The following is a 27,673-nucleotide window of genomic DNA, read 5'->3' as shown; positions in this document are numbered from 1 at the left end:
AAACTACTGGACAGTTTTTGAAAATTCTTTCACCATTCGAAAGCTACATTATCCACGAGTAACATAGGCTATATTTTATCCCGGTACGGGCAGTAGTTACCACGGGACGCGGGTGAAACCGCGGGAAAACGGCTAGTTAATTATAAAATTATGTCGACACATTTGTTAAATTAGACTTGTTAGAAGTCTAGATGAAATCGATTGCCAATCTTATCTAGACAAAAATATTATCTATGTATTGTGGGAAGTAGGTTTACCCAAATATCTTCTTGCCTTACGGTCACGGCAGGCAAACCTTCTACTTTTAAGTTTTTCAACATACCCTCACCGTGAAAATCACTGCCGCCCTTGAAGGTCATTAGTCAATACGCGAGAGTTAATTATATGACCGTACATAATATTATGTAGACTATCAAATGACGTCACGGACCAGGCAGTGTTGTGCAATTTCTCTGGTTGGCGCGAGTCTACCCAGTCCGGTTGCTGAACTCGATGCCGACGCGCGCGAACCGTGTTCCATTTTTAAATCGCGCGTCAATTAACCTATGACACTGAAAAAGTTTCTAACATAAACATATAGTTATCTGTGGTGCAAAATGAAAGTGTTCATTGGATTATTTTTATTATCAAGGTAGGTCAATTAGCTTTATATTTACTATTTTAATTCCTTGTTTATTTACACAGATTGTTTTTTATAAATCAATCTTGTTAGTATGAGTGCACGCATGACATTGTGATTGAGTGCAAAATATCTGCCAGTTAGCAGGAAATCATGATCCCTTTACAACAGCGCAATTGTATGATGTCGTTGCACTTGCCAATAATTTAAATTGATTGATTCAGTGCCGGTTCAATGGGATATAATAGATACAAATGTTCTCACACTTGGTGTTTAGATTGATATCTATGCATAAGCTATGTTTATATCCTTGTAGATACAACAGGCAAAAAGTCTATGCTTAGAATTATTTTTCTTGGGATTTCGATTTTAAAAATGGTTTCGTGTCACTATTAAAAAGCTATAGGTACTGTGTCCGCTCTATATTTTATCCGCGTAAGGGAAGAAGTTACCCCATGAGGGGTGAAACCACGAGAAACAGCTAATTATGAAAATAGTTGAAAAACAAAATTTGATTTGCTTGATTGCCATTAAGAAAATCAAACTTTAAAATCTCCTGTTTTATAGCTTTGGAATGCCAAGTTTGTACTACGAATATTTTTTTCTCTAGCAATATTATTGTGTTCAATCAATCTCATATTGGTTTAACATTACCAGAACCTAAGTATGTACTTATGTTAATACTGAGCGTGACTGGATATGGTAATATTTTTTTTTGTATAAACCTTATCAGTTAATGGTACTAAGTGCACATTCATATTTTTCTAATCTCAACCATTCTATGAAATGTTAATACACCGTAAAATTACTACAGTTTAAGAGAATAATCGATTTAAACTAAAAAAATGTTTTATTGCTTGCATTTTCAAATATTTTTGCTGCATAAATTATAACTAAAGTTGGCCTTGGTTGTATCGCGACTAATTAAAAATGCAAAGATTTTTTAATCCACATTGGTACATAGTATGAATCTGAAGCAGGGAACAGACTTCGTCGTAACAACCTTTATTATGACTCATTTCCGACGTTTTTTCCTTTACAAGTAGGTAGGCTTCACAGGTAAGTAAGCATGTACTTAGTACATTGGTTAACAGGGCACGTGTCACCTATGTTTTCACCATGCGTGCAAGGAAGTGGCCACATTGTACTTAAACGATTATTTCCAAACACCTTGCACGCGCAGCCTTCGAAACAGGTTTAATGTCACGACCAATCTGTATTATTCAAATTAACAACAAAATTATTATGCCAATAAAATTTTAATTGAAATAGGAAAAATCGTGCTTATTAATATTGATAAAAATAAATTGGTTAATATTGACCTTCAATAAATTGCAGCCCTAAAAAATTAAACGGCGAAAAATCGATAATGTATTCGATTGTTTTTATTTTCAGCCTATCATCGACATTAGCAAGGACCCCAGCTCTAATCCTGACACCACTTATAAAAAAAAACTTAGTGGAACAAGCGAGAAACTTATCCGTCGTAGATCCCAAATTATTCTTGAACAGGACCAGTTACTCTGGGTTCTTCACGGTTGATGAAAAGCTGAACTCAAATTTATTCTTCTGGTATTTCCCGGCTCCAAACTATACGGAAGAAACGCCATGGATATTATGGTTGCAAGGCGGTCCTGGGTCCACGAGCCTCGCTGGTCTTTTCGACGAGATCGGACCTTTCGAATATACGAACAACGAGTTGAAATGTAAGTTCCTTTCGCTTTGATAATTAATATTTTACATACACATAAATCTTCCTCTTCAATCACTCTATCTATAAAAAAAACCGCATTAAAATGCGTTGCGTAGTTTTAAAGCTTTGAGCGTAGGGATATAGGGACAGAGAAAGCGACGTTTTATACTATGTATTGATTCATATGACGGGTCTTGTATTTTAATTATGACCGGAAAGACACTCAAAGAAATTAACGACGATGCTCGTGTAGCTTATGAATTAGTTGCATAGATGCATAGCCAATAAGTTGGCACGTTATGAATGACCAAATTAAGCAAATCAATTACTAACTTGTTGACCTTTTTATATCATAGGTAGGTCAATGTTTTAAATAGAGGTGGCATTCGACAATATTATTATTCAACATTATAATATTTTGGGGAATTCTCTAAACTCCTAGTATTAGGCAGGTAAGTACCCTGTTATTGTAATAATGACCATCATCAAATATCAGTATTCTCAATCATACTTTCACACAAAAATATAAGTAGTTTAATCAAGTATTTGCGATACTAAAATTCATCAGCAGTGGGTACACTTATTGCCAAACACGATAGTCGTACATTGGTGTTGTACGAATTTTACACTTCGATGGTAACTGAGACTTCCTAAAACAATAACCCAATGAACAGTAGTAGAACTGGGAAACTGATCCGTTGATACGCCTTGTTATGTTTGCAACACTTAAACATACATTTAATAACAGTAGTAGTAAACATTATTTAATGAAGGTGACCTTAGCTGGCACAATTTTTAATTCTTTTTTTTTCTTCACTGAAATAAACTCAAGTTTTTACGCAGCTTTGCTGAAAAATAAGGTTTACGTCAATAAAGAAAGAAAAATGTGAATGCAATTCTTAAACATTTGCTACTTGGTTAAATAAGCAAGCCAAGCCAACCATGCCTCTACTCATTTGACCAAGTAAATATGTACTTTAAAAACTTTAAATTATTTCACACACCTGCTCTACAAAAGTTATACCCCTAATTAGCTAATTCTACGTTGACCCATTTTCTCCAGACGTTACGTTAATCTCGGATGTGACGTCAGTTCCGTTTCGGACATATTTCTGTGATAAGAGTCATTGACCTTCTAATGCTTTTGTCGCAGCATCGTAGAATTTTTAAACAAATGTTTAAACCCGTTTTGCCCACATACCTAATTCTTGAAATGTTCCTCTATTTAGGTAACCTGCAGATCTTTTATGATGTAATTTAATAGCATTTTTTCCAAAACTGACGAAATTCCGGTTTAAAACTAGTTGCGATTAACGAAGAATTTAAATAATCATTGATGATGATATACCTAATAATTAATAATGTGTGGATTGGTTGATATTATACAAAACGTAGGAATTTCCGTATATATTTTCCCTTTCAGCGGGTTTTTGAGTGCGAGTTTTATGATACCAATTATTACAGTTTGTACGAATTGCTGTGGGGATTCCCTGGGTACCGTGGGTACTAGTTTTATTGTGACTGCAAAATGTTTTATTTACTTTTATTGAAAGCAGAAAAAGGCCTCTTAGCAAGGTTATGGCCCAAAAATGTAGGTATAGATAAAGACATAAACGTTTTTAATGGGTTAATTTAATACTGAAGTTCCCGTCCCGAAATATTTATATTTATAAAAATTTAAATAAATACCTAAATGATTTATTACTTCACTTTGTTTTTTTTTTTACAATACTTTTGCTTATTCTAAATAAGTGCTGATGCATGATTTGCTTGAACTAGTGTCTCATTGTGTCTCAGGCAGGCGTAAGAAGTGCTTATTATAATATTTATACTTAGCGAATTAACAATAAATTGCTGCAGTAACTAAAAACTACTTAGGTCCCTGTGACAAACAAAGTGTTATTATACATATTTATTATAATGCTTACATTCTATTTTACTCCGATTATCACTAGGTAATTTGGATTTATTACAATCGGCAAGTCAGGTCAAAAGACAATCCTTGCAGAAAAATTATACCTAAAGATATTTTTTTTTACTGCTATCATAAAATATAACCTGTTTTACTTAATTCATCGCTACTAATATTATAAATGCGAAAGTAACTCTGTCTGTCTGTTACGCTTTCACGTCTAAACCACTGAACTGAATAAAATTTGGTACAGAGATAGAGTTGAACTTGAGAAAGAACATAGGATAGTTTTATCCCGGACTTTTGAAGAATTCTCTTGGAAACGGAAAGCTAGTTACTTAATAAAAGTCCGTTCAACTGTAGAATACCGTCAACAGATGATGATATTATTAAATATTTAATTCACTATTGCAATCATAATATCGTACTTACACTATTATTTTAATTTTCCCACGATAGTCCCTTATTTATACACTTCTCATTTACTTGAATATTTGATCTTTTTGTTCTGATCCGAACAGATTACTCGGCACATAGACATACAACACCTTGACTGATAGACATATAAAATTACGAGCTTATACTTTCACGGTCATTGTTAATAAATCTACTTAAGCATACATATGGTAAGTAGGTAGTTACACTCACTGTCTCCAATCCTTACTCTCAACGGTATACGGTTCGTAGCAACAATTCAAGGTAAATTTCGGAATTACCGGTTTTCAAGGGCCCGCTAAGCTTAAGAATAAAATATTTTTGGTAGAACCGGTTCGCTATAAAATATAACAGTGGGTAACGATTTGTTATGTGAATTATGATGAACGGAATGCCAACCTTCGTGGTGTCAATTTCTTAAGTGATGTAAAAAGAGGTTGTAATTCATGCTAGAAACCTCACACCTGATTTTCAGGCGTTGCATACTGACAAGTCCTGTTCATTTTGTAATAGAGTGATCATACCCATATTATTTGGTAAGCGTCAACTAGAAACGACTTTCGATTTCAGAGACTTCGGCTCTCATCTTTCCTTCCTCCTTGCTTCCGCCAGTAATTCTAAAAGCTCTGTCCAACTAGGAATAAAAGCCAAGTAGGTATGTCAGTGGCTCAGAGTTATATATGCGAATGCGAATAGACTCATAAAGCATTGAAATTGTTTTGAAAAATAATAGACGAACCGTAAATGAAACACATGAAATGTTCGATAAACACGATATAACAGAAATGATTCATAGTTCATTTGTTCAGGTTTACTTGATCCTACCTACTTATTTATTTGATTAAATATGAAGGCCACGTGAAAGAGAATTAATTTTATTTAGTCACATGACATTACGGAATAAAAAAAACTCTGTTTAAGTTCTCCACCGCTTTGGACAAGGATAATGGCACTTTAAAAAGTAGGTTCATGCTTCAACGACCACATCGGTACTTTATAAGTACTTTGGGCAATATTTACGCAAATAGCATAACATATTCTTAGGACAAACCTTAGGGATTTTGAATACATTGACTCGAGGTTTTGTCTTAGTCAGCATTTATGTATTTTTTTTTGTGTTGTGGCAAGTTGAATAAGAATCGATAGGAAAACCTGGTTGGTTATGCTTTGGGCAGCGGAAACAAAGAAAATGTTTTTTTCATATAAAACTGGTCATATAATATTTTTACAAAAGTGTTTTTTTCTAACGTAATCAGTTGAAAGAAATATTGTTTTAATTGCAGTGCGGCGTTCAACCTGGGCCAAAGATCATTCGTTGCTGTTTATCGACAACCCTATAGGCGCCGGCTTCAGTTTTACCAACAGCCCTAAAGGCTTCATACAAGATATGACCACGGTAAGAACCTTACACAATACCTTTTAAGGTGATGCAAAGGCAATTTCTTAAGCGAATAGACTATAAAATTATGTGGCTAAACGATGTATGCTATTTTATGTTAAAAGCTGCATGGTATAAAGCTATGCTATTCATAAGAAAATTCTTAGCTCTATACAAAGTTGTATGTAATGTACATATGTAGACGATAAACCACTCACGATTTTTAAAGAAACATCAAAATGTAAATAAGTGTGTATATGGATGGATGGCCTTCTTAGATTTTTTTTTTCAATATTTTAGCGGTCAATTTGATTGCGCTTGTGGTGATACTTATTCGCTTAAATCAATACGAAGTAGTTAGTTAATTCAAGGTCGGAATCCATTAACATATAAGGTACGCACAAGATTGAAGATAGAATGGGCGTATGTGATCATGTTGACACATAGGTATTTGGCAGATTGTTACTTTTATCTTTACTTTAAGGTGAAGAAAACATTTACAGTGGTTTTGCTACGCTTTAAAAAAGCTTTTCACTTACCCATAGATAAAAAGGTAAGTAATTTTACCAACATTATATGATCTGAATAAAGTCTTCAAGATCTAACTATGTCAGCTATGTGTTGCTAGGTGTACATTTTCCCCCTTAAAATTAATAGATCAAGTGCGCACCAAATTACTCAGTTCTCGGCCATTAGTCAGTTAGTCTAAAAAATAAAAAATAATATTATTATGCTTGTGGACAATCATAAAATTACTCGTCCCGCTGTGGGTGCATGCGTGAGAAATAATCCCGCAAACCCAGCAAACATAATACCTATGGGTAAAATGATACCATACTAAAACAAGGTGATCAATCACTGTTTCACATGCGAATGTTTTTGCTCCGCAAGAGACAAAACAAACATTATTTGCAATTTGATTAGGTTGCATAAACGACTGTTGAACAGTTGATACAAAACAATAGACAACTGGTAAACCTACCTTACTACTTACGTTGTTTTTTGTTGAAAGTTCGATGAAGCGTGGCGATAAACTTCCGCGTATGAATTGTAGAGTGTTTCGTTACTTCAATAGAGCTCCCATTTTAGAACTTATTGACAATGTTTTTAAAATATTGATTTCTTTCAATTAGATTTATTTCAATTATTTTAAGAGGTTCATCATAGCCAGTTTAATCAAGATAGCGGAGCAAGAAGAATGTCAAAATCTTATCTTCTGAAATCTTTAGGCACCCGGATACAACAAAAGAGCATATGTCACGTCCTTTTCCAAGTTTTTAGAATACTATGTGGTCATAATAGTATCTATTTAATAATTATGATCACGAACCTGTAACTAGATTTGTGCTGGTTTTTCCTATATCATAGACATCATAGATCACGAATTCACGAGTTAGATAAACTAATCCAATTATTTATTTCAAAACAGAAATGTTTTGTGGACGCTGCGTGCTACCATTAAAAAAAAAACGAATACATCTAGGATTAAGTAACTCATTTTAAATTGCATTAAATTCATAAGTATAGATTGTCTACATTCCCATGAAAACTGGGAGATGTTATAGATGAAAATGAACTGATGAAGAATGAGAATTGTCCGTTTTTATGCAAAATGGAACCACTCGACAAATTTCATTTTTTACTTTTTTTAAATTTTAATATACCTTCTTTCCAAGGGGGAAATCATGTGGTTCTTTTTTGTATAAGAATTTAGACCACTTTTACATTCGTATTCTTCAAAAAAAGTAAAAAATGAAATTTGTCGAGTGGTTCCATTTTGCATAAAAACGGACAATTATGATTGTATAAATAATTAAGTAATTTTATCAAAATTAAGATTATAAAACAAAAAATATACGTATACCACTTACTACTTATTCTGAAAGATGAACCAGATTACAATAAATTCAAGTATTTAAATCGTATGTTCCAGTGTTCGTCGCACCTATACAAGGCTTTACACCAGTTTCGGCTCGTATTCCCCGAGGTGGCCAAAGCGCCGCTGTTCATAGCCGGGGAGTCTTACGCCGGCCGATATCTACCAGCTCTCGGCATCAAGATTCTAGAACAGGACCACAGTATCGGACTGCTGGATGTTAATTTACAGGTATGTACCTATTTGTTCAATTGTCCAGCTTAGAAAGCTAATTGTAGTCGGTCTTGTAGAGGGAAAAAGTGATCGCGGTGTATCGCCAACCCGCTGGACAGATCCGTAAAAGACATCTGCACGTTGGCCTTGCAAATGGCCGAAGACAGGGAGTCCTAGCGAGTACTTAATGGCTCGTAGCAATCCTCAGTCATGAGGTGTCGAGGAAGAAGATATCGTTCGTAATTATTTTTGTTTAAATCATTGCTTGCAAATGAAGCCTCGCCGTTTGTGTGTCAAACTTTTGTTGGTTAGAACCACTTTGTTTCTTCTAAAGCCCTTTGTATTCCAAGGCTCTTTCAACCTATAGGTACTTCTTTGGCCGGCGTTGCTCACATCTCCTTGAGACGTCAGCGTTATATTAACTTAGAACTATAATTTTTTAAATTTTACTTAATGATAGTTGAGTACCTATGTTTGCGTTGCGTATTCAGGGAAACATACTCTTAGTCTAATTCCCAGAACACTTCTCACTTATAAAAAATACAGAATTGAAATAAAAATATTGACGAATCATTTTCCACTGTTGTTTAAGCAGGTACTTATAAAGTACACACACAAAGGTTGCTCAACAAGTACCTGCCTAAGCTACACATTAAAAAACCGCTCAACTGAATAGAGGTTAAATAAACTGACACCTCTTAAATAACGGAAACTATTCGAGTTAATAACAAAGCAATCTCAATGCAAGTCAATGGACACAAATGACAACAAATGATAAATGTCAAAACTAATTGACAAGGTCAATTTAAAAATCGTTTGCGGTTCGTATCCGTGAAATCGTTTGGTTGTAGGTATGCAAAATGAAACTCACGATGGTTAGAATTGATATGCCATAGTAATTACTGACCTATGTAAAAATATGGTTTATTGTTACTATATGATTTATGTTATAACTTTCTTTGAGCTGTACTTACCGGTTAATTCAAAATAACGTAGTTTCAATAGCGACACTTATAATGGGAGCAGACTCCATTAATCAGCATAACCATCTATATTGCGCCAAAGCCAGTCACAATGAGAAATATGTCTGAATTTGATAATTGAAAATAAAAAAAGGATCCCAAATATTTTTCGCAAACCGTATCGACCTCAAAATTCGACAAAAAATTGATATCTACTCAAGAACTGTTTTTAATCTCAATGATATATTCAAAAGTTTTTACGACCTTACCGATTTCAATAGACTGTTAATAAGCTAGTTTTTTGCAAAAATATTTATTATTCTCGGTACCCTTTAGCAAAGCTTAAATCATCTTGTATCTAATCTATGGTTTTATAACTCATTGTAGACAGGATCTTTAGAATGCGATATTTTAAATTATAAGCTCTGCTTAATTAATTCGGAAGTACAAATATGGGTATTCTGTTATCAGGAAACGTTTTCCATGACGATTGATTGACGTAACCTTCTCGCACCGGACATAACGCACTTATCAATGTTTGTATAATATTAATATCTTATATCTTGCTCTACCTACATAAATTGTACTCCATTGAATAGAATTAGTTAAGATTACAAAAATATACAGGTTGTCAATTTTTTTTCTGTTGCACGTAAAAGTATACGTAAGTATAGGATTTAAAATTACAGTTTACTTATCTCATAATTAAAATTAAAATTAGTTTAAATTTTAAATTAAAATTAGTTTACTTATCTCATAATTTTTTACGTATTTTATCTACATATTTCAAATAGGTAGGTACAAAGATTATTCTGGAGAATATAGGACAAGAGTGTTTTATTGAAATGATGCAACTGCCCATTTCCCTCCCAATCTCATTCCGAAAATGTTCTTGCTATAATAATACACACAAAAGAGATGAAGTTGGAAAATCTCTGCACCTACCCACTAACAATTAGTAATATGTAGTAAAGCTGAAAGTTCTGTGACATTTCTGTCAATACGTAATCTATTTATTAAAATGTTCCAGGGTATAATACTGGGCAACCCAGTGCTGAGTCGGGACAGCATAGCAGACTACAGCTCGGTGTACTACCAGTGGGGCCTAATCGACAGCCAGGGCTTGCTGGCAGTCAAGCCGCTGCAGGAAGCATATGACAAAGCCATTACTAGAGAAGACTCCGATTCCGCGTCTTTGGTAAGTAAAGTGAAAAATGACTTAAAAATCATTATTAATTTGAACAACTGGAGGTAACCACAGATATTATCTCTATACAAGGTACAGGTAATTTTATATCTGCATAAGTACTATGCGTATCGACTAGAAGTATTTTTTCTACGTTCCAGCTTCGAGAAGAACTTCTAAACCGGCTAAATGACATAGCAAGGCAGCAGCAGACGTTCAACATCTTAGTAGACGACCTATCCCATCTGGATGACTTCGTCAGCTATATCCGCAGACCCGAAGTGACTGAAGCCCTGCATGTCGGCAGCATAGAGTTCGCCTTCCATAACGCAACAGCTCATAATATGCTCACTCCTGACTTCTTGAGTGAAGTCCGCTCGAAGGTGGAAATGCTGCTCAATCATTATAGGATACTTATTTATTGGTAAGAATAATGTTTTCTTGTTTATTCTATTATGTGCACCAACAAAGGTACACAGGTACAGAGGGTACAAAGGGGTAGTACATAAGGGTGTAGGTACACAGGGGTAGATCATAAGGGAGTTAACTGGGGGAGTACAAAGGAGAAATAAGAGTGACGTCACAAATAAATTTAAAGCCAGCAGTGCCCACTCCGGTACTGCCCTAAAAATCCGCTACTTCATTGACAGACAAATTGTATAAATCAGAAGCCAGCTTCCAACCATTACATTACCGAAACGACCTTTCAACCTTTCAATTCATGAATATTAAACTACAATATGATTTGCAGTGGGCAGATGGACCTGACAGCTCCTTGTGTGCCCAACGCGAGAGCTCGCAGGAAGCACTGGCACTGGAACAAACGGGAAGAATTCCTTAACGCATCACGTACTCCTTGGTGGTTTGACAATAAAGTCGCTGGGTAAGTGATTAATGAAATCCATGGAATCATCATCACAATCTTACTTTTTATGTGCAGAAGGTGAAGCTTAGAAATGCTCTATATGCTTGTGGATCATACAGCACATATAAAATTTCCAAGAGAATTTTCGATCCTTACTCTATTATTTTTCTGAGTCTGAATTGTTAAACAATCTGCACCTTTGGAATAATAAACCTAAGAGCACAAAATCTGTTTCAGCAATATGGGGGGAAAGCTTTTTAAAGAAAATTTTTACATTCAATGTGGTCTCCATCACCACAAATTTTCCATGGCGGTGTTCTTTCTTTCTCTTCTTCTACCAGAGGTGCGAATTAATTATTCAATAAACATGAATAAAGTCTTATTGATTTGTTTTCTATTTTCAGCTACGTCAAAAGCGGAGGCAGCTTAACAGAAGTCCTAGTCAGAGGTGCAGGACATCTAGTCCCTCTAGACAAGCCAGCAGAGACCACGGAACTAATCGCTCGCTTCATTAAGGGCCTAGCCATGCCTTTACCTCCAGATTACCACATTATGGTCCAAGATACCGCGAAATACATTGATGATGAGCTAGAAGGTGTTTCCAAGACTATACTAGAAGTTCCTATTGTGTCCCCGTCAGGGTCTCAAACTGTGATGGTAGTGAGCATAGTACTAAATGTGCTGCTGATCTTAGCTTTAGTTTGTGGTGTCGTGTATGGGTTACGATGGAAGAGACGGACTGATGCGTACTTGTATAACACGGTTGACGAAACCAGTATTACTTCCACTATGTTTTAAGGAGTTGTCAGGATTCTATGCTGAGCATTGATGAAAGGTTGTGCGTAGTATTTTTGGACGTTGATTCAGTAGACCAATTTTTGTGGCTATTGTTAAGCCCATTGCTGCTCCACGATTCAGGTGTTCAATCCGATAACATTTTGTACAAATTTTTGGCCAAGAATTCGATGGTGGGTTGCAGTGTTTACAGTTTGTGAGAAAAGTGGTCTTAAAATAGGAGCCGATGTTTACTTTCGTCTTCGGATCTCATGCATTTGTTGTATAATGTAGGTATAATCAACTTATGATTTTGTAGCATTCGAAATTATGGTAGGTACATAAAATGCATTTCGGCATTTAAATTATTGGATGAAAGACGCGAGAACTAGTCTATGACATCTGCCAAGACCCTGTATTCCTCAGTGCCTTTTAGACTTAATACAATCTGTTGTAAATATGATATAATTAATATATAGAATAGATAATAAAATATTATTTTGTACATAAAATACAGCGTTTATTTGAACTCCTCTATGAAACTGTCTATTATGAATTTGGCGACGTCTGGTTGGTCAACTGGCACCATGTGACCAGCACCTCGAATGAGAACCTCCACGAAATTTCCACCTGCTTTCCTGTACCTGAAATAAGAAATTAAAATAAATGTCATCATTGTAAAACCTTGCTGGAGTAATTGGACACTTGAGTGTTGTATATTTGGTGGTTATAATTTTTGGAAGGCAAAAGATCGTAATAATTTTAATTACAATTTCTGACTGCGAGACTATCATGAGTAATTTCCCAATGCCCACTCAAACCAACAGGCAAATAAATGAATCATAGCAATTCGCTGTCTTACCCGACAACGGATCCGTTAGCGTATCTGCGCAGGCGGCGACGCGGGGCCTGCGCGTACGACTCGCGCCGCGACCATTTCAGTGTTTCGTACATATGCTTCGACAGGCTGTAGCCCAGGATTATGTCTAACTGACCACTTGAAAATTGGAAAAACGAGGTTAGTAAGTGTACATGGTGATGATATAGCGACTATCTTATGCTAACGAGCACTTCTATAACAAAGAGATTCCACCAATACAATACCTACTTATCTGGACTAGTTTTGGGCTATCCCAAATAGCCTACAATATAATAAAAGTACCCTTTCCTGTGGATGTTATAAGGTAAAACAAGAAGACTCCGTCAGTTAAGGAACTGTCATCTTTGACTGTCTTTCGATAATTCGCAAAAAGCAATTAATCAAAGCTTGTTATTTTAGGTATACCTTCAGACAACTATAAGATTTCAAAGCTATACTTAAAGCCTTCAAATCCTTACCTGTAGCTCAAAACTCCATAGTGCTCTAAAAGCTCTTCAACAAAAGGCTTAGTGCTATTAGCGAAGTCTGGCAACATCTTCTCGTAGACCAACTGGTTGTTATAGTCAAAGGTTGTGTTGCCCACATGTATCTGCTCTCTGACTTCGCTCCTGTTGATAAATTCTTCAAATTCGGGAGCCCCTGATGAAGGTTCCTCCACAAAGTTGTATATGCTGACGCCACTCTGTTTCTTTATGTATTCTATTGTTTCGTTGAATTTCTGGAAATAAAAATTAAACATAGTCCATGTAACAGCAATAAGCAGGTATACAAATTCTGTATTTTTTGAGGAAAACTGCGAGTGACCACGTAAAAAACGTTTTGAGTATGTATGCCCTTCATATGTAAGGAAATATACATACTTGTTTCGTGGCTTGTGTGATCTTAGGTTATGTTTTGGCTGTTTTGTTTTACCGTAGTCTTATGTCAACCAAACTTAAGATGTACATAATATTTGCAATACCATCATCAGTAAACTTACGTTAGCAGCATCGACCATCTTCTTGCTATCGATAAGCTTGACGACCTGTTTCTCCAACGTCTCCAAGTGATCAATCTGATGACCTTCCAAGATGCCCAGCACCTCACACATGGTGCTATAGTGCATCATGTTCCGGAGTTCTACCAGACCGTTGCCAATTGCTATACCCTGGAAATGATTTTAAAAGGTTGACAATATGAACGGGTCCAACGTAAATGTAGGTTTTGAACGTAGGTAGGTATATCCCACTACGACTACTACATTTTGGATTTCTATGCCTTTAATAGTTTCAACAAATGCTTCTGATAAAATAGATCAAATGGTATAAGCGCAACAGGTGAACTAGACAGATCAGACCCGGAGACAATGATGCAATCTTTCTATGCATTGGTAATTTTTGCAATAAAATCCGCTTCAAAATAAATTACTTACGTCTTTATTATTTAAGTAGGTATGTAGTTTATGGTGTATTGTATATTTTTTATGAATAATTGCTTTACGTTGCGTTCAAAACGGGTAAATTGTTAAGGTACTCTTTGCCTTAAAAATATGCTATCCTTCATAAGTACCTTTAAGTTGATATCCTGTTCTCTATCCTCCTCATTGTATCTATGGATCTGAATGGCGAGTGCTGGCACGTACTTCCCGGCGTACGACTCGCCGATTACGAACAGCGGTGCTGATCGCAGCTCTGGGAACATCTCCAAGAACTGCTTGAGGAACTCCAGCATTTGTTCGCCGACCTGAAAATCGCTTGCTTGCTTTTAAAAATAGAAACGCTCGCTTTGAGGCCTTGGACTTCTAGCTTCTATAAGTATTAGCAAGCAAAATTATTGAGAGGTTTCTTCAAGTGGTATTGTTGTATAAAAGTGTATGGGGATGCTAAGAAACCAACAAACTATTCTAAAAAAAGCCGTATATTAGCACCCAGGCCTGTAGAAGACACAAACTAGTAAAAACTGTATTTTTACTTAACTGCTTCCTGAACTGGTTTATTTCCATTTCTATAGGTTCATAAAGAGCAGGATGAGCTCGGCTAAACATCGTTGCAATAGATTTGCATGAAATAGATATTTAACGGCATCAATATTATTAGGTACAGTTACTTAGACTTGTAAACAGATAAACTTTACATCTAAAGCATATAAAATGACGTTCAGACTTAGACGAAAGCATTCTATGCCATCACACTTACCTTTTACGAGAAAGAGGTTTGAATATGGAAATATAAAAAAAGACAAAACAGCTAGCGACACTCTACAGCCTTACTAGATACATACATGACCATTTGAATTGTAGATTATTCTATCCTGTAGGTACCTATCAAGTTATTCATACAAACTGTTACGGAATAGGATGCCAGATGTAAGACCATTGTGCAAGGTTTATGAGATTTGATTTAAGCATAGGTCCTATGGTTTTTACTTATTCATATTGACTCACATCATCTTCGTTGTCGGGATATCCGTTCTCGTCATCTGTGAAGCTGAAGCCAGCACCGACCGGATTGTCGAGGAACAACAAGGAGTGATCGGCCCATGACACGTTTCTTGATGCAACTGAAATTAGAAAAGTAATGTGAGCAAACAGCCTCATTTTGTAATGTCGTAGAACGAAGAAGGTTTTGGATATATGATCACTACACTACTACACTAGAGACACGGTTTTTCATGCAGTTTTCATCAGAATAAAGAAGGGATTCAAGGGGAATTTTCGACTGGCTTGCGCTCCTTGCAAAGCTATTTAATGTTCAGTAGGTACCTATTCGCCAGACAAAGTATCAGAATACACAGCACGATATTTCATAAAAACCTGTCTATTGTCTTGGTTTTATCGGTCAGACATCGTAAAAAGTGCGCCTAGTTGCATATTAACTGCCATGAAAAAAGGATCATCAAATTCTTTGCTTAGAATCTATTTCGGACACAACCAAACCTATTCCGAATACTTAGTTGATTATTTGTAATGAGAACCAACCGTTCCAAACTTGAATATGATTTCCAGAATTAAGATATTAAATATTATGTACTCTTTGATTAAGTTCTTATTAAATACTTTTTGATAATAGGTACTTACCTGCGTTTAATAAAATAGCTGGCCGTGACGATGACGATATGAATTTATCGTGCACATTGCATCGATAAAAGAAACAGTTAATCAATTAGCAACGAATATTATCCATGCAAGTGTTGTTGAATTGGTAAACGTTGAAAAATAAGTATGTGAGCCCCGTTAGGGTTGCTCTTGATTGAAGCATCATCATCATAATATCAGCCTATTGTTAATGTTCAAGATCAAATGACCATTAAGAATTGTAAAAAGAAGGTATTTACTGAGCAAATGCTTTTAATTGACCTGTTTTGGGAAAACTAATAGAAATGTAACTATGAGTATCTACCTACTAAAGGAACTTACGAAAAAAGTTCGTGATGTAGTCCAGAAGCAAACCAAACCACGGGCAATGGTTAGTAGCCTATAAGTATAGGTCTATTGTGATTATGAGTCATGACTTGTTTATTAATGGTAACTTGCTTAGACGGAAAAGAGAGCGAACTTTTACGACCAACTTCCCTACTTCATTGCCTACTATAAAAAAAAGTTAGGTACCTTTTCCATTCTCCACTTTGATGGGCCCAACGATGTCAAAAAGTCCTTTCATAGACGAGAAGCCCGGACCTCCTTGCAGCCATATTATTAAAGGCGTTTCAGATATATCCGTTGCCGCGGGGAAGAACCAGAAGAATAAGTTGGAGTTATATTCTTTCTTCACTGTTATGAAGCCTGAATGACTCTTGTAGTCCAAGAAGCTTGATGAGTTTACTTCTGAAAGTTGTCTGGCTAATGCAGCGCTGCCATTTTTAATGTAAGGTGTTAAAATGAGACAGTCTCCGCAGGAATTCTCTGCTGCTAAGGCGATGCAGAAGACACAGCTGAATAGGAAAAAATATTCAGTATTAGGAACTAGATTATCTATTAATATGTGAAAATTGATAAATTGATCGATCAAACATGTAATTTTTACTGAAAAAAGAACAAAGGTGAGGAGCCTACTACATTTTTTTTATAAAAACTGTATGAGTTTATCAATAGGTACCGTTTAACTGTCTTCAGATTACTTAAATAAGGAAAACAGTCGAAAAGGTCTGAAGTAACTATGGCAACGCTAATTTACACGAATACCTATCTACGTAACTAATAAATTATCGCGTACGTGCCAGTCGATTTTCCTTATTTTTCTTCACATGTAAATAAGCGTAACCGTAAGAAATGTAAAAATTAACTTGTATTTTTCTTAATTGCAAATTAATCGATGTTATCGTTAAACGACTATAAATTATTGCCAAGAAACAAAAAAAAATACTATTTAATTAAAATATTTCAAATACATATATTTTTTTACTGAGCAAGCAAGCAGAACAAATTGTTTATTGACAGACTATATCCACGCTCTTGTCTATTCCCTTTTACATCCAAGGAGGTCCTACTGAGTCGGTCATTTTGCAAGCACTCACCTTAGGGCCGCGAACACTAGAATACCTCGCTCCATGACCGGCCACGGTGCAAACCAGTCTCGTTATGAACTTGTACTACATCATTATACTTGCACCTTACTTACTTATAACAAAACCGCGTAGAAAATTGATGACGAATATGAGGAATATTCAGTCATAGAGGTAAAGAATAGGCAATTTTCCTTCTAGGAGTTTGAAGCTTAGAAACTACGGAAACTGGATTGATTGATGATTGTTTTGTATTGGATGGCCCGGGTAACTGGCCACACAATACAAAACCCGAGTTACCTGGGCCACCCATCTGAGGCAGTCGCTCCTTATAAGAGATTGCTGCATCGGGTAAGACTGCCCGACCCCAACATAGTTGGGAAGAGCTTCGGGAGACGATGATGACGATGATTTCAAATCTCGAACATGTCATGCCAATGATGACTATGCGACATTATCAAATGTATGACAGAATATGACAAACATAATTCATAAATGGAACACCTCACTCAAACCTCAAACAGCGTAGGTTTACAATGATTATAATATATCTTCGTTTACCTTGTGTAAAAGGGAAAGATAATTTAAGGTTTTAATATGTTTAATTTTACTTTTTATTTTCCAAAAGGCAAAGGCAAGGCCTCCAGTTGTTGTCAGCCGTAGCCGCAAGTGGCCGCAACGTACAACCTCCTCACAGCGGCGAACAGAAATGTCGATGACTCAACCAGAATCTCACGGAGGAGCCCCATAAAGATTCAACCACATTAACATAGGCTTAATAAACTTAATGTGTTTTTTACAAAGAAATCGCGTTCAAAATTAATAGTTTGGAAAAAAACCCCGCGAAACAGAAGCCGCTGTCCGGTTTTACGAGCGTGGGAAAATCAGTTATCAGCGAAGTCGAATCACGCACAGCGTAATTCGCCATTATGTATTACATCCACGTATTTAAATGTATCGCATCGATGTTTGTTTTACTACGAACATCCTAAATATAGAGCAAATCACTTTTAAGAGCGTGCAAGAATCTATCGCGAATATCTGAGCGTGGGAGCGCGTTTATGCTAAGCAGGTCATTGGTACCCCGCGCCTTACCTCGCGGTATACAGGGGGATGTCGAATACATGCGGAACAATAACATCCATATTTTTTTGGAAATAACCAAAATATGGAGAAATAACAATCATTTTCGTAATAATTTTACTAATTAAATATTTAAGGTAAGCTTGCTCACTAATTCGAATATAATTGTGAGGAGTACCTACTTATTATTTATTTTTTTACTTTATATTTATTTTCTACTGTTAAATCGAGGTACTCTATCTGCTTAACCACAGATTTCAAAGTATGCCATTTTTATTATGGGAAGTAAAATTCTAATTAGTAATGTTTCCAAAATCACATCAAGTAAATTAAAGTAAGCGTAATACACTGACCATCAGTTAGTCAATTTCCCCACATTTTTTATACCACATAAAAATCCAATAACAAACCAAACCAAAGCACCCTGTATACAAGATCGAGATAAATCCAAGTTCAAGACGCAAGTGCACGTTGAAAACTGGCTGACTATACAAAGTTCCCGTGGCTAGGACGCGGGCCCATTCCGCTGTGGCAGACGACACGCGAAGCACCCTCGCCTCATACTCACCGAATTCGATATGGACCTCCTTTTCACATTTGTCTTGTTGACGTAAGTGCTTTTTTTTCTTCTGTAATTAAAGGGCGGGAAAGGGTGGTCTATGGTTGGGTTTATTGGATAGACCTTTTGTTAATTGTCTACTTTTAGTACAGACTTAACTACATAGTTATCTATTTATTTTTATGGATAATTAAGATGGTTAAGTATGTCATTAATTGTTAAGTTAATGTTGTTCTTCAAAAGCCCTACCGGTAGGATCGTTTTCTTAATTTCTTAATAACTTTAAGTAACAATTTAAATTGTTTATATTTACGATTTCAATCTTATAGGTACCTATTTTTTATAAACTTAATTGAACCGAATTATCACTTAAATTAAACTTATTAACTAATTCTTGTTTAACTTATTTTTTGGTTTCAACATTCTACTCTTTTTTAAATGTTAAGGGAATAGCGGATCTTAATTAATTACAAACCACAAATTGAACAAATATTAAGACCTTTGCGGAAAATTCATATCAAAAGAGCTTACCTACCTATTACTCATTAGTCACTTTTCCTTGTGGTTTTCTACACTTATGATTAACTCTTTACACGGTTTTGACGCTATGCGTAGTACATACGTAGTTCATAAGGTAGCTGACACATTGTAAGGTTTTTCACAATAGACAAATAGCTACGTGATCATACGTAGCGTCATAACGGTGACGCTATCCACAAGCAGTGCAAGCACCAAGCAATAAATGCAACATTGCAACTGTTCAATTTGGCTTAGAAATTTTGCATTTCCCGGTGGACACAAATTGAATGTGTGTTGTGTTGATACCTGCTATTTGTGCCTACTACTACATATGTTTAGTAAAGGTATCCACGATTCCCTTTCGAACATTCTAATCAAGACTATTGCGTATCACAAGCAAGACGCATACTATTACAAATGATAAACTGTGTTACTTAGTGTTACCCTTTCACGTAAAATCGGCTGATCCAAATAAGAATAAGATGAGGCTTCGAGATAGTGATACCCCAGACAGAGTTTAAACTAGTTTCAATCCGGGAGCGGAATGTACTCAGTTCCCTCAGAACACGGACGAAGTTGCGGACGAAATCTAATCGCATAATAATGGGGACTACCAAATTCTCAACTACTAGATTCTATTTCAATCTAGTGCCAGCTTAACATAAAATGTACCTAATTACACAGATGCCTACACCAAGGATTAACCGCGGACCGGTCGCCTCTACCCGACCTCCCACCGGGAGAGGCCCCAGAGCCTATTCTAACCTTCATGGAGAGGACCTACAAGACTGGTCGCGGTAGGACGTCGTATGACGCGGGCTCGCCTCTGCTTCTCACGCCGTATATTGAGGAAAAGAAGCTGGATGAAGCCAGGAAAGCGGCCTATGTTGACCCGGAGTACCTGCTGCCCGGTATGGACAGCTATGCTGGGTATTTGACGGTGAGTTATATTTTTTTTTGTATAAGCTTAAGTAGATGTACGAAGATATATAGAACTGTGCTCTCAACATTGAAACTTATGTTTAACCTATGTTAAGGTACGCCTTAATGAAATTACTTAACACTTACTTAATAACTACGTAACTACCACCGCAAGAATAATTGAAGACTTCAGCCCGATTTTTCTCGTATTTTGTTTTTTTTTTGTATTACTCTCATAATGTTATTAAAAATTGGAATTAATAACTAAGTTTATTAACTATGTAATGTAAGAATTTAAAATCTACAGGAGTTGGGTACCTACTCAAAACAAACTGCTAATAAAAAGAAATGCAGTTAATCTTTACGGTGTTTCCGTAAATGACGATGATCAAGAATGCCGTTTTAAAAACAAGTTTAGTTATAAAGAAGAAGACGTTATTGTTGTATCTACAAAAAACTAGAAATAAAAATAATTTTCAATCGGAACAAACTGGATCAGATTGTTTTAATAATAAATAACTAATTCAAAAAGTAAAACATGGCACCGCGAATGTCCATCAATCATTGCCCAACGTTCTTTTTTGGTAAAGGAAGACATTAAAGAGGACCCATGTGAATAGAAAAAAATAAGGATAAACCTAAGTTCGTATGACTAAGGTGGGCTACTATACAAGGTGTTGATTTGCATTCGTGCCATAGTTCAGGAGGAGGACATACAATACGTAAATAATCGATTGCAATTACAGTAGATGGGAAATAACTAATATGCACTGTTTTAATTGTCATTGTAATGTCGTGGTATTTCCGAAGTAACCCAATTTTATGAATGAAATTTATGAGTGATCGTTGCGTATGCTTTGTGTTTGCGTTTGTGTGAGGGTGCAGCACGGTTTTAACGCCAGTAACATACGCGAAAAGTTTAAATAAGGCTAGATGACATTTACGGAATTCCGAAAAAAAATTAGAGAAAAAAAATTACGTACCAATTTTTTTATTGATTTGGGTCGAGAATCATTAGCATAATTACCTCCTTGAATACGGCACGGACGCAAATCAACAGCTTGTATAATTAGTTTGCACTGGGTACCTAATACTTATATATTTTATGCCTAACTAGTACTCAAGTCACCTTACTGGTTCTTAACAATGTCATAATTTTAATGGTCTTGCAATTAGCGAAGCTCAATCCCACTCGGTAGATTGGTGACAAGCGTAAGTAGGTGGACATATTTATTTACATACAATTAAACCTTCTTTGCTGTATCCTCCATGCTAATTTGTATTCTAACTGCCTTTGCATCTAATTAGCTGGTCATATTAAGCGAACTGATGATATAAAATTCAATCTCGATGTTGACTACCTTACACTACGCTCTGACTCGAATATAACGCTTAGAGCTCTTTTTTAAGATGAGAAAATATTCATAGTGGAAGGAGTGTGTTTCGTACTTAGGTTGTAGTTTTATGTAACATGCCTAAGGAAAAACTATTAACTAACTACCTACATGAACCATGTATTTACCTGGTTCTAGAAGCGTAATTTTATAGCTAGATTTTTCTATAACAGGTGAACAAAGAATACAACGCCAACCTATGGTTCTGGTACTTCCCAGTATCTGGGAAGTCAGCGGAAGACACACCCTGGATCATCTGGCTCCAGGGAGGTCCAGGAGCTTCTTCGCTTTATGGACTCTTCACGGAAATTGGACCTTTCTTTGTCTCTAAGGACAATAACTTGGAAGGTGAGAAACGTTACAGATTTGACACTGTTGAATACTAATTTCTACGTATAAGTTTTCTTAGGGACTATTCGTCGTTTCTAAATTATAAAGCTGGAGAGTTTGTGTGCGATTTGAAAAATTACTTCATTATACTTCAGTTATAAATCTTAGTTCATTTTATCAAGATCTATTTAATGCAATTTGTAAGCTTTTCTTGATATAGAGATAGGTACCTCTAAAAGAAATATAAAGAAAAAATCTTCCACCAGAAATCCAGCACTCGTGGGGTAAGAACCACTCGCTGCTGTTCATCGACAACCCAGTGGGTACCGGGTTCAGCTTCACCGATGACGACAGAGGATATGCCACCAACCAAACCACGGTAATTACTTACTTCATACTTACTTACGTCATTTGTTTTCACTATTAGTCAGAAATGCTAAGGATTTCCGCAATAGCGACAGTATTTTGCCTTATGAATGTATTGATGCTGTCTATGGTAAGTAACCGAAAAAATCGACTTAATTCATAAGTAATAATGATAACAGTCGCCATCGTCGATTCAGCTGAAAGACGTCTACTGCTGGATAAAGGCCTCCCCACGGAGGACAAAATAACTAGGCCTCCCCCAAAGTTCTTTGCTGGCCTATCTATTTATTTATTTATAACTACACTAGCTGACCCAACAAACTTCGTATCGTTTAAAACTTCCCTGGACCTCTACGAACATTTTAAAACCAAAATAACCCAAATCGGTCCAGCCATTCTCGAGTTTTAGTGAGACTAACGAACATCAATTCATTTTTATATATAAGAGAAGATAAGAGAAGATAACTATTTTTTAAACATGATAATCGTAACCTAAGCTAATTTGACACTTTCAGATCGGAGAAAATCTCTACGAAGCGCTGCAGCAATTCCTTACAATCTTCCCGGAGTTAAGGAAAGCTCCTCTCACGATTGCTGGCGAGTCGTACGCGGGGAAACATATACCTTCGCTCGGTGTGCAGATCCTTTGGCACAAACATGAGCGTGAACCTATTAATCTTCACGTAGGTACCTAAACCGAATTGAATAGACACAAGTGGATTGCGGCGATTAGAAAATAAGATTAATAACTTTACTATAGCATTAGGTTGTTATAGCAGGAGAGTTTACCAACCAGGAGGCCATTTCTTAGTACTTATGTATTTAAGGCAGGCTTAAGGAGAAATGATCTGTTTGTCTTATATCTCCCCTACGATACCTACCTTAATAAAACATAGCTGACCAGCACAGTGGTACTTAACCTTTATATTTTTGAACCAAAAAAATCTATAATGTCGATCTGCTCTCGCATTATGAGGTGGCTGTACTTAATATATTTCACGTAGACCTAGGCCAGCTTGTGCAACTTCATCCCCGAGTGGCGTAATTTATCTGGTTAGAAGGTCTCCAAGTGGTAGAAAATGAAACCCGCAGACACATCGCGAAACATCCTGGTTACTTACAGGTAAAGAAACGAATTTACTAACGTTTGTTAAATTTTTCAGGGCCTTGCCATCGGCAACGGTTTCATAGATCCCCTAACTCTGCAAAGGTACAGTTACTTCGTGCGAGAGGTCGGCTTAGTTGACGACAATTCTGCAAACTTCATGAAGCACTTGGAAACGGCAGTCGTACAGTTCATCAATAATGGCGAGATGGTGAAGGCTTATGCTGTAAGTAAATAGCATGTTTTCTTTTTCTAACGATTCAAGACTCGATTACAGAATGAGTAATATTATGTTAATATTGATTCCCAGCCCGGATCTTCAATTTTTTTTAGACGGGGCAAAATTTGCAAAATGCCGCCCCGCCTACCTACTTATGTTTATTTTCACTTTTATCATCCATATAATTTTAGCTATCAATATGTAGGCAGGCAGGGCCGTCTCTAGCTCATGTAGCGCCTGGTTGCAATCATCACCCAAGCGCCATCTATGTATTGAAGTACTTAGAGTAGTTACAAGGAATATAAATAAGAACGTTCGAATGAAGTGCACTATTTGGTAGGTAAAGGACTTCAAAAAATTTGTCCAATTCATTGTAGGCTCAAACTGTTGGCGGTCTAAGTTATGAAAGTCGAGACAGAATGATGTAATTGTAAAAAGCAGCGCGAGCGAAGCGAGCGCGCAAATTTTTTAATTTGGGACACAAAAAGTTAATTAGTTTAAAACAGCGCTGTAACAAGCATCAAGCAAACTTTTTTGTTTTTGAGGACTCCATAAATATATATTTTTTACTACATTTGACCAGTGGCGGCGTAGCATCGGGTGGCACCCGGGGCGGACTACTTATCGAGCATCCCCCACCTCCCCAAAAAAAAAACGACAGAATATAATCACGTAGTAAAAAAAAACCTACAGTGAGCCCCAGAAATGTTCGAGATGTAGGAAAGATCCCAATTAAAAAAAAAAAACGGTAAATGAATCCGCGAGCATAGCGAGTGCGAAATTTTTGAGTTTGTTAACACAAAAGTACCCAAACAAGTTTGAAAAAAAGCACTGTACAGTGAAGAAGCCGCGAGCGTAGCGAGCGCGAAATTTTTGAGTTTTGGAACACAAAAGTACTCAAACAAGTTTGAAAAAAAAAACCACCGGAAAGTGAGGCAGCTGCGCAAAACTTTTTGGATGTGAGATACCAAAGTCCTCCACCTCCGCTTACAAATAGCGCCTAAACAACTTAAAAATAACCACTGTAAAGTGAATTTTTTTAATTGTTACTTTTGAGGACTGTAATTTAACTCTGAATTAAGCACAAATAAAAAGAAACCGTGACTGAAGCGAGCGACAGTTGTTTTTGCTACTTCGGTGCTTTAAATTTTTGTTAGATTGAGTACTCAAAAAGCAAGGGCAGAACAAAATAGAAATTAAGAAAGAACCGCGAGCGGATTTTTTTTTTCTAACTTTGAGGAATTAATTTAAGTAATCAGATAAAGCAAACATATAAAAGAGGGGTGACAGTCGGACTGAGAGGGGTGACCGCCTCGATGTCTCGCGCATGCTCTGTCGTAGTTTTGTTTAAAATTTGAATATAAAGAAAATGAAACAGTAAATGGTAGTGAACCTAGGCTTCGCAGATAAGAATGTGACTTGTCCCTTCTACCCGCGCCATCCTGGTCATGCAGATATGTGTCGACCAAGATGGCACCCCCCGAGATGTGGTACCCGGGGCGGACCGCCCCCTCCGCCCCCCGCTTACGCCGCTACTGCATTTGACTTATAAAAGTTAAGGCAGTGTGGACTTGACTTATAAAATCATTGAGGCAATGCATGTATAATATTGCGCGAGCGAAGCGAGCGCGAAATTTTTTGAGCCCGCGACACAAAAGTACCTGATAAAGGACATTGTAAAGCAACAAGTAGCCGCGAGCGTAGCGAGCGCGAATTTTTTTAAATTATTTGTGTGAAGACTCACAAATTTAACTGGGAATTATGTACAAATAAAAAGAAAACGTGATTAGAGACTGAATCAATGACCGACGACCGAGTCAATAAAAATAATAAACAATCAGAAAAACAGCCGCGTTGTCATTTAGCCGCGAGCGTAGCGAGCAAGAATTTTTTCACTTAGTTGGAGGATGTTAAAAGTAAAAAATAATCAAAATGATCAATCAAACAAAGCGAAGGCGACTTTTTTAGAAACTTTCCTTGTCAGTATCGAAATGTAATTTCATCGAAATTTCCTGGTGGTGGGGCGTCCCATGGCGCCCCTGAGACCGAGCAAGGCGCCCGGGTCATGCGCACACCCTGCACCATAGGTTAAGATGGCGCTGTAGGTACCTAACCATTACAGTAATCTGTGATGTAGGATTTAAAATAAAAATAAATATATGCGATAAGCGTTCCTGGCTCATAGATGATCGCAAATAATTTTTAATCAGTTTTAGTTTGCTAAAACTTCGCCTCGTGAATAATAAATGTTCGTGCAGTGGTGCAGGATATCGGTCAAGTTGATATGGCCATGAAATTGCTGTACTTGTGCTATTATTTATTCCGTGGTCAAAGTTAAATAAATGATGAGTTATCCATCTATCTACTACTCTGAACCTACAACACGTTATCCATTGGTCTGTGAAGTGTGAATTTGGCAGCCGCCTGATTTTGCCGCCCCCTGAATTTGCCGCCCGGGGCACAGGCCCCGGCTTGCCCCCCCTAGATCCGGGGCTGTTGATTCCTCGGTCGCCGTGGGCCACGTGAATTTCTGGACAACCAGACTGTTAGTCCAACATTTTGAAAGAATACAATTTCTGAAGTGTAAAGATTAAAAAAACTAAATTTGAATAGCTCCACGAAATTGCACGTAACATTTCCCCAGAAGCATAGAGTAGTCTCTGGTGCAACTGTACAACCCTAATAATGTCTTCCTGATTGTCCCCAGTACTACAACTACCTCCTCCAAATATTCCTGACACGGTCAAAGCTTTCGAACCTGTACAACTACCTGCAAGATGACATCGATCTAGACGGAGCCTACATGGACTTCCTTCAGAGGAGTGAGGTCAGGAAGGCGCTGCATGTTGGCAACACTAACTTCACGTCTATAGGAGTGGTGTACAGGAAACTTGTGCCTGACTTCATGGGCAGCGCTAAAATGTGGCTCGAAGAGTTGTTGGAGAACTACAAGGTTATGCTTTACAAGTAAGTTTTCTATGGACCTACTACCTACATTAGTTAAGTTTTTAATATTCTAATATTTTTTTTTAATTTTCCCTTGCTCACGTGTTCAGGATAGTTCTATTTTTTCTTTCATAGTGGCTTATTATATTCATTCAAAGATACTTCTGAATCTGGTGAATCCTATATTTATTTATGTTTCGAGATGTGGAATGTATTAATGTATTTCAATTTGCTTCCAGTGGTCATTTGGACATCATAGTTGCGTACCACCCGTCAGTGAACACCTATGACTCGTTGTCATTCTCTGGATCTTCACAGTTTGCACAGGCGAAGCGATCACCCTGGTACCATGATGGCAAATTAGCTGGGTAAGTTTACTCGAGTACTTTACCAGAACACTTTGTACAAAAGGAACAACACTGTGACATCGAAGTCGATTTTCCTACTCAGGATAGAGTAAACTTTACAAATTACATAAAGCTATTGCCTCTCCTCGTCCTGATAGCACAAAATCTACTTCTTTTTATTCTAAATACACAGGGTCCCCTGAGACTTATTTGGAGACAAGTCTTTGCCAGTACCTAAGCTTTGAAAAAGTTTGCTAATTTAACATTTCGTTTTTATAGGTACTACCGAGTAGCTGCCAATCTGACAGAGGTCATGATCCGAGGTGCCGGTCACATGGTGCCAGCAGACAAGCCAGCCGCCTCACTCGGTCTTATCTCTGCCTTCGCCCGGGGCATCTCACTGGACGATGATACTGGCAGCCTAGTGAACTCAGAAAAAAACTTGCCGCGACGAAGTCCCTTGCCAGTGCAGTAGTCGACTCGAAGATCTTACTATACGCTTACTTAGTTATATTCGGGATTGTTTGTACGATGGAAAATGCATAATTATTTCTATTAAATAAATAATGCCCAAAGTTGTTGTATAACTCTTAATATCTCCCTATTGGCTC

General features: G+C 36.8%; 3 protein-coding genes across 3 annotated transcripts; 2 read left to right on the top strand and 1 right to left on the bottom strand.

The window, feature by feature from the left end:
• The first annotated feature begins 460 nt into the window (after positions 1–460).
• LOC124645859 (venom serine carboxypeptidase-like) lies at positions 461–12,425 on the top strand. Its single transcript, XM_047185805.1, has 8 exons — positions 461–631; positions 2,015–2,325; positions 5,943–6,055; positions 7,971–8,144; positions 10,119–10,286; positions 10,436–10,698; positions 11,026–11,157; positions 11,544–12,425. The coding sequence occupies exons 1-8, from the start codon at positions 597–599 to the stop codon at positions 11,935–11,937; spliced, it is 1,590 nt and encodes a 529-aa protein (XP_047041761.1). The 5' UTR covers positions 461–596; the 3' UTR covers positions 11,938–12,425.
• On the bottom strand, positions 12,412–17,381 carry LOC124645863 (venom serine carboxypeptidase-like). Its single transcript, XM_047185808.1, has 8 exons — positions 17,285–17,381; positions 16,380–16,702; positions 15,216–15,331; positions 14,342–14,515; positions 13,773–13,940; positions 13,252–13,511; positions 12,776–12,910; positions 12,412–12,557 (listed from the first exon to the last, which is right to left on the bottom strand). The coding sequence occupies exons 1-8, from the start codon at positions 17,317–17,319 to the stop codon at positions 12,434–12,436; spliced, it is 1,335 nt and encodes a 444-aa protein (XP_047041764.1). The 5' UTR covers positions 17,320–17,381; the 3' UTR covers positions 12,412–12,433.
• Positions 17,382–18,831: 1,450 nt separating this feature from the next.
• LOC124645860 (venom serine carboxypeptidase-like) lies at positions 18,832–27,637 on the top strand. The gene is made up of 9 exons (XM_047185806.1): positions 18,832–18,965; positions 20,118–20,373; positions 21,922–22,096; positions 22,345–22,457; positions 22,960–23,127; positions 23,608–23,775; positions 26,477–26,736; positions 26,955–27,083; positions 27,342–27,637. Exons 1-9 carry the CDS (start codon positions 18,934–18,936, stop codon positions 27,535–27,537), a joined length of 1,497 nt encoding a protein of 498 aa, XP_047041762.1. The 5' UTR covers positions 18,832–18,933; the 3' UTR covers positions 27,538–27,637.
• Positions 27,638–27,673: the final 36 nt, after the last annotated feature.

This window comes from Helicoverpa zea, chromosome 3, assembly GCF_022581195.2.
Source record: "Helicoverpa zea isolate HzStark_Cry1AcR chromosome 3, ilHelZeax1.1, whole genome shotgun sequence".
In the NCBI taxonomy this organism is placed as follows: domain Eukaryota; kingdom Metazoa; phylum Arthropoda; class Insecta; order Lepidoptera; family Noctuidae; genus Helicoverpa; species Helicoverpa zea.
This window is presented reverse-complemented; position numbering and strand designations above follow the sequence as displayed.

What these genes read in the sequence shown, in the direction of transcription:
- LOC124645859 (XM_047185805.1), top strand. Translation starts at nt 597, where the DNA reads ATGAAAGTGTTCATTGGATTATTTTTATTATCAAG. An exon ending in GGATTATTTTTATTATCAAG is followed by an intron (nt 632 to 2,014) that starts GTAGGTCAATTA and finishes TTTTATTTTCAG; the next exon opens with CCTATCATCGACATTAGCAA. An exon ending in TATAGGATACTTATTTATTG is followed by an intron (nt 10,699 to 11,025) that starts GTAAGAATAATG and finishes TATGATTTGCAG; the next exon opens with TGGGCAGATGGACCTGACAG.
- LOC124645863 (XM_047185808.1), bottom strand. Translation starts at nt 17,319, where the DNA reads ATGGAGCGAGGTATTCTAGTGTTCGCGGCCCTAAG. An exon ending in CAAAGTGGAGAATGGAAAAG is followed by an intron (nt 15,332 to 16,379) that starts GTACCTAACTTT and finishes TTCTAATTTCAG; the next exon opens with TTGCATCAAGAAACGTGTCA. An exon ending in AGATGGTCGATGCTGCTAAC is followed by an intron (nt 13,512 to 13,772) that starts GTAAGTTTACTG and finishes TTTTATTTCCAG; the next exon opens with AAATTCAACGAAACAATAGA.
- LOC124645860 (XM_047185806.1), top strand. Translation starts at nt 18,934, where the DNA reads ATGGACCTCCTTTTCACATTTGTCTTGTTGAC. An exon ending in TTCACATTTGTCTTGTTGAC is followed by an intron (nt 18,966 to 20,117) that starts GTAAGTGCTTTT and finishes CTAATTACACAG; the next exon opens with ATGCCTACACCAAGGATTAA. An exon ending in TAAGGACAATAACTTGGAAG is followed by an intron (nt 22,097 to 22,344) that starts GTGAGAAACGTT and finishes ATCTTCCACCAG; the next exon opens with AAATCCAGCACTCGTGGGGT.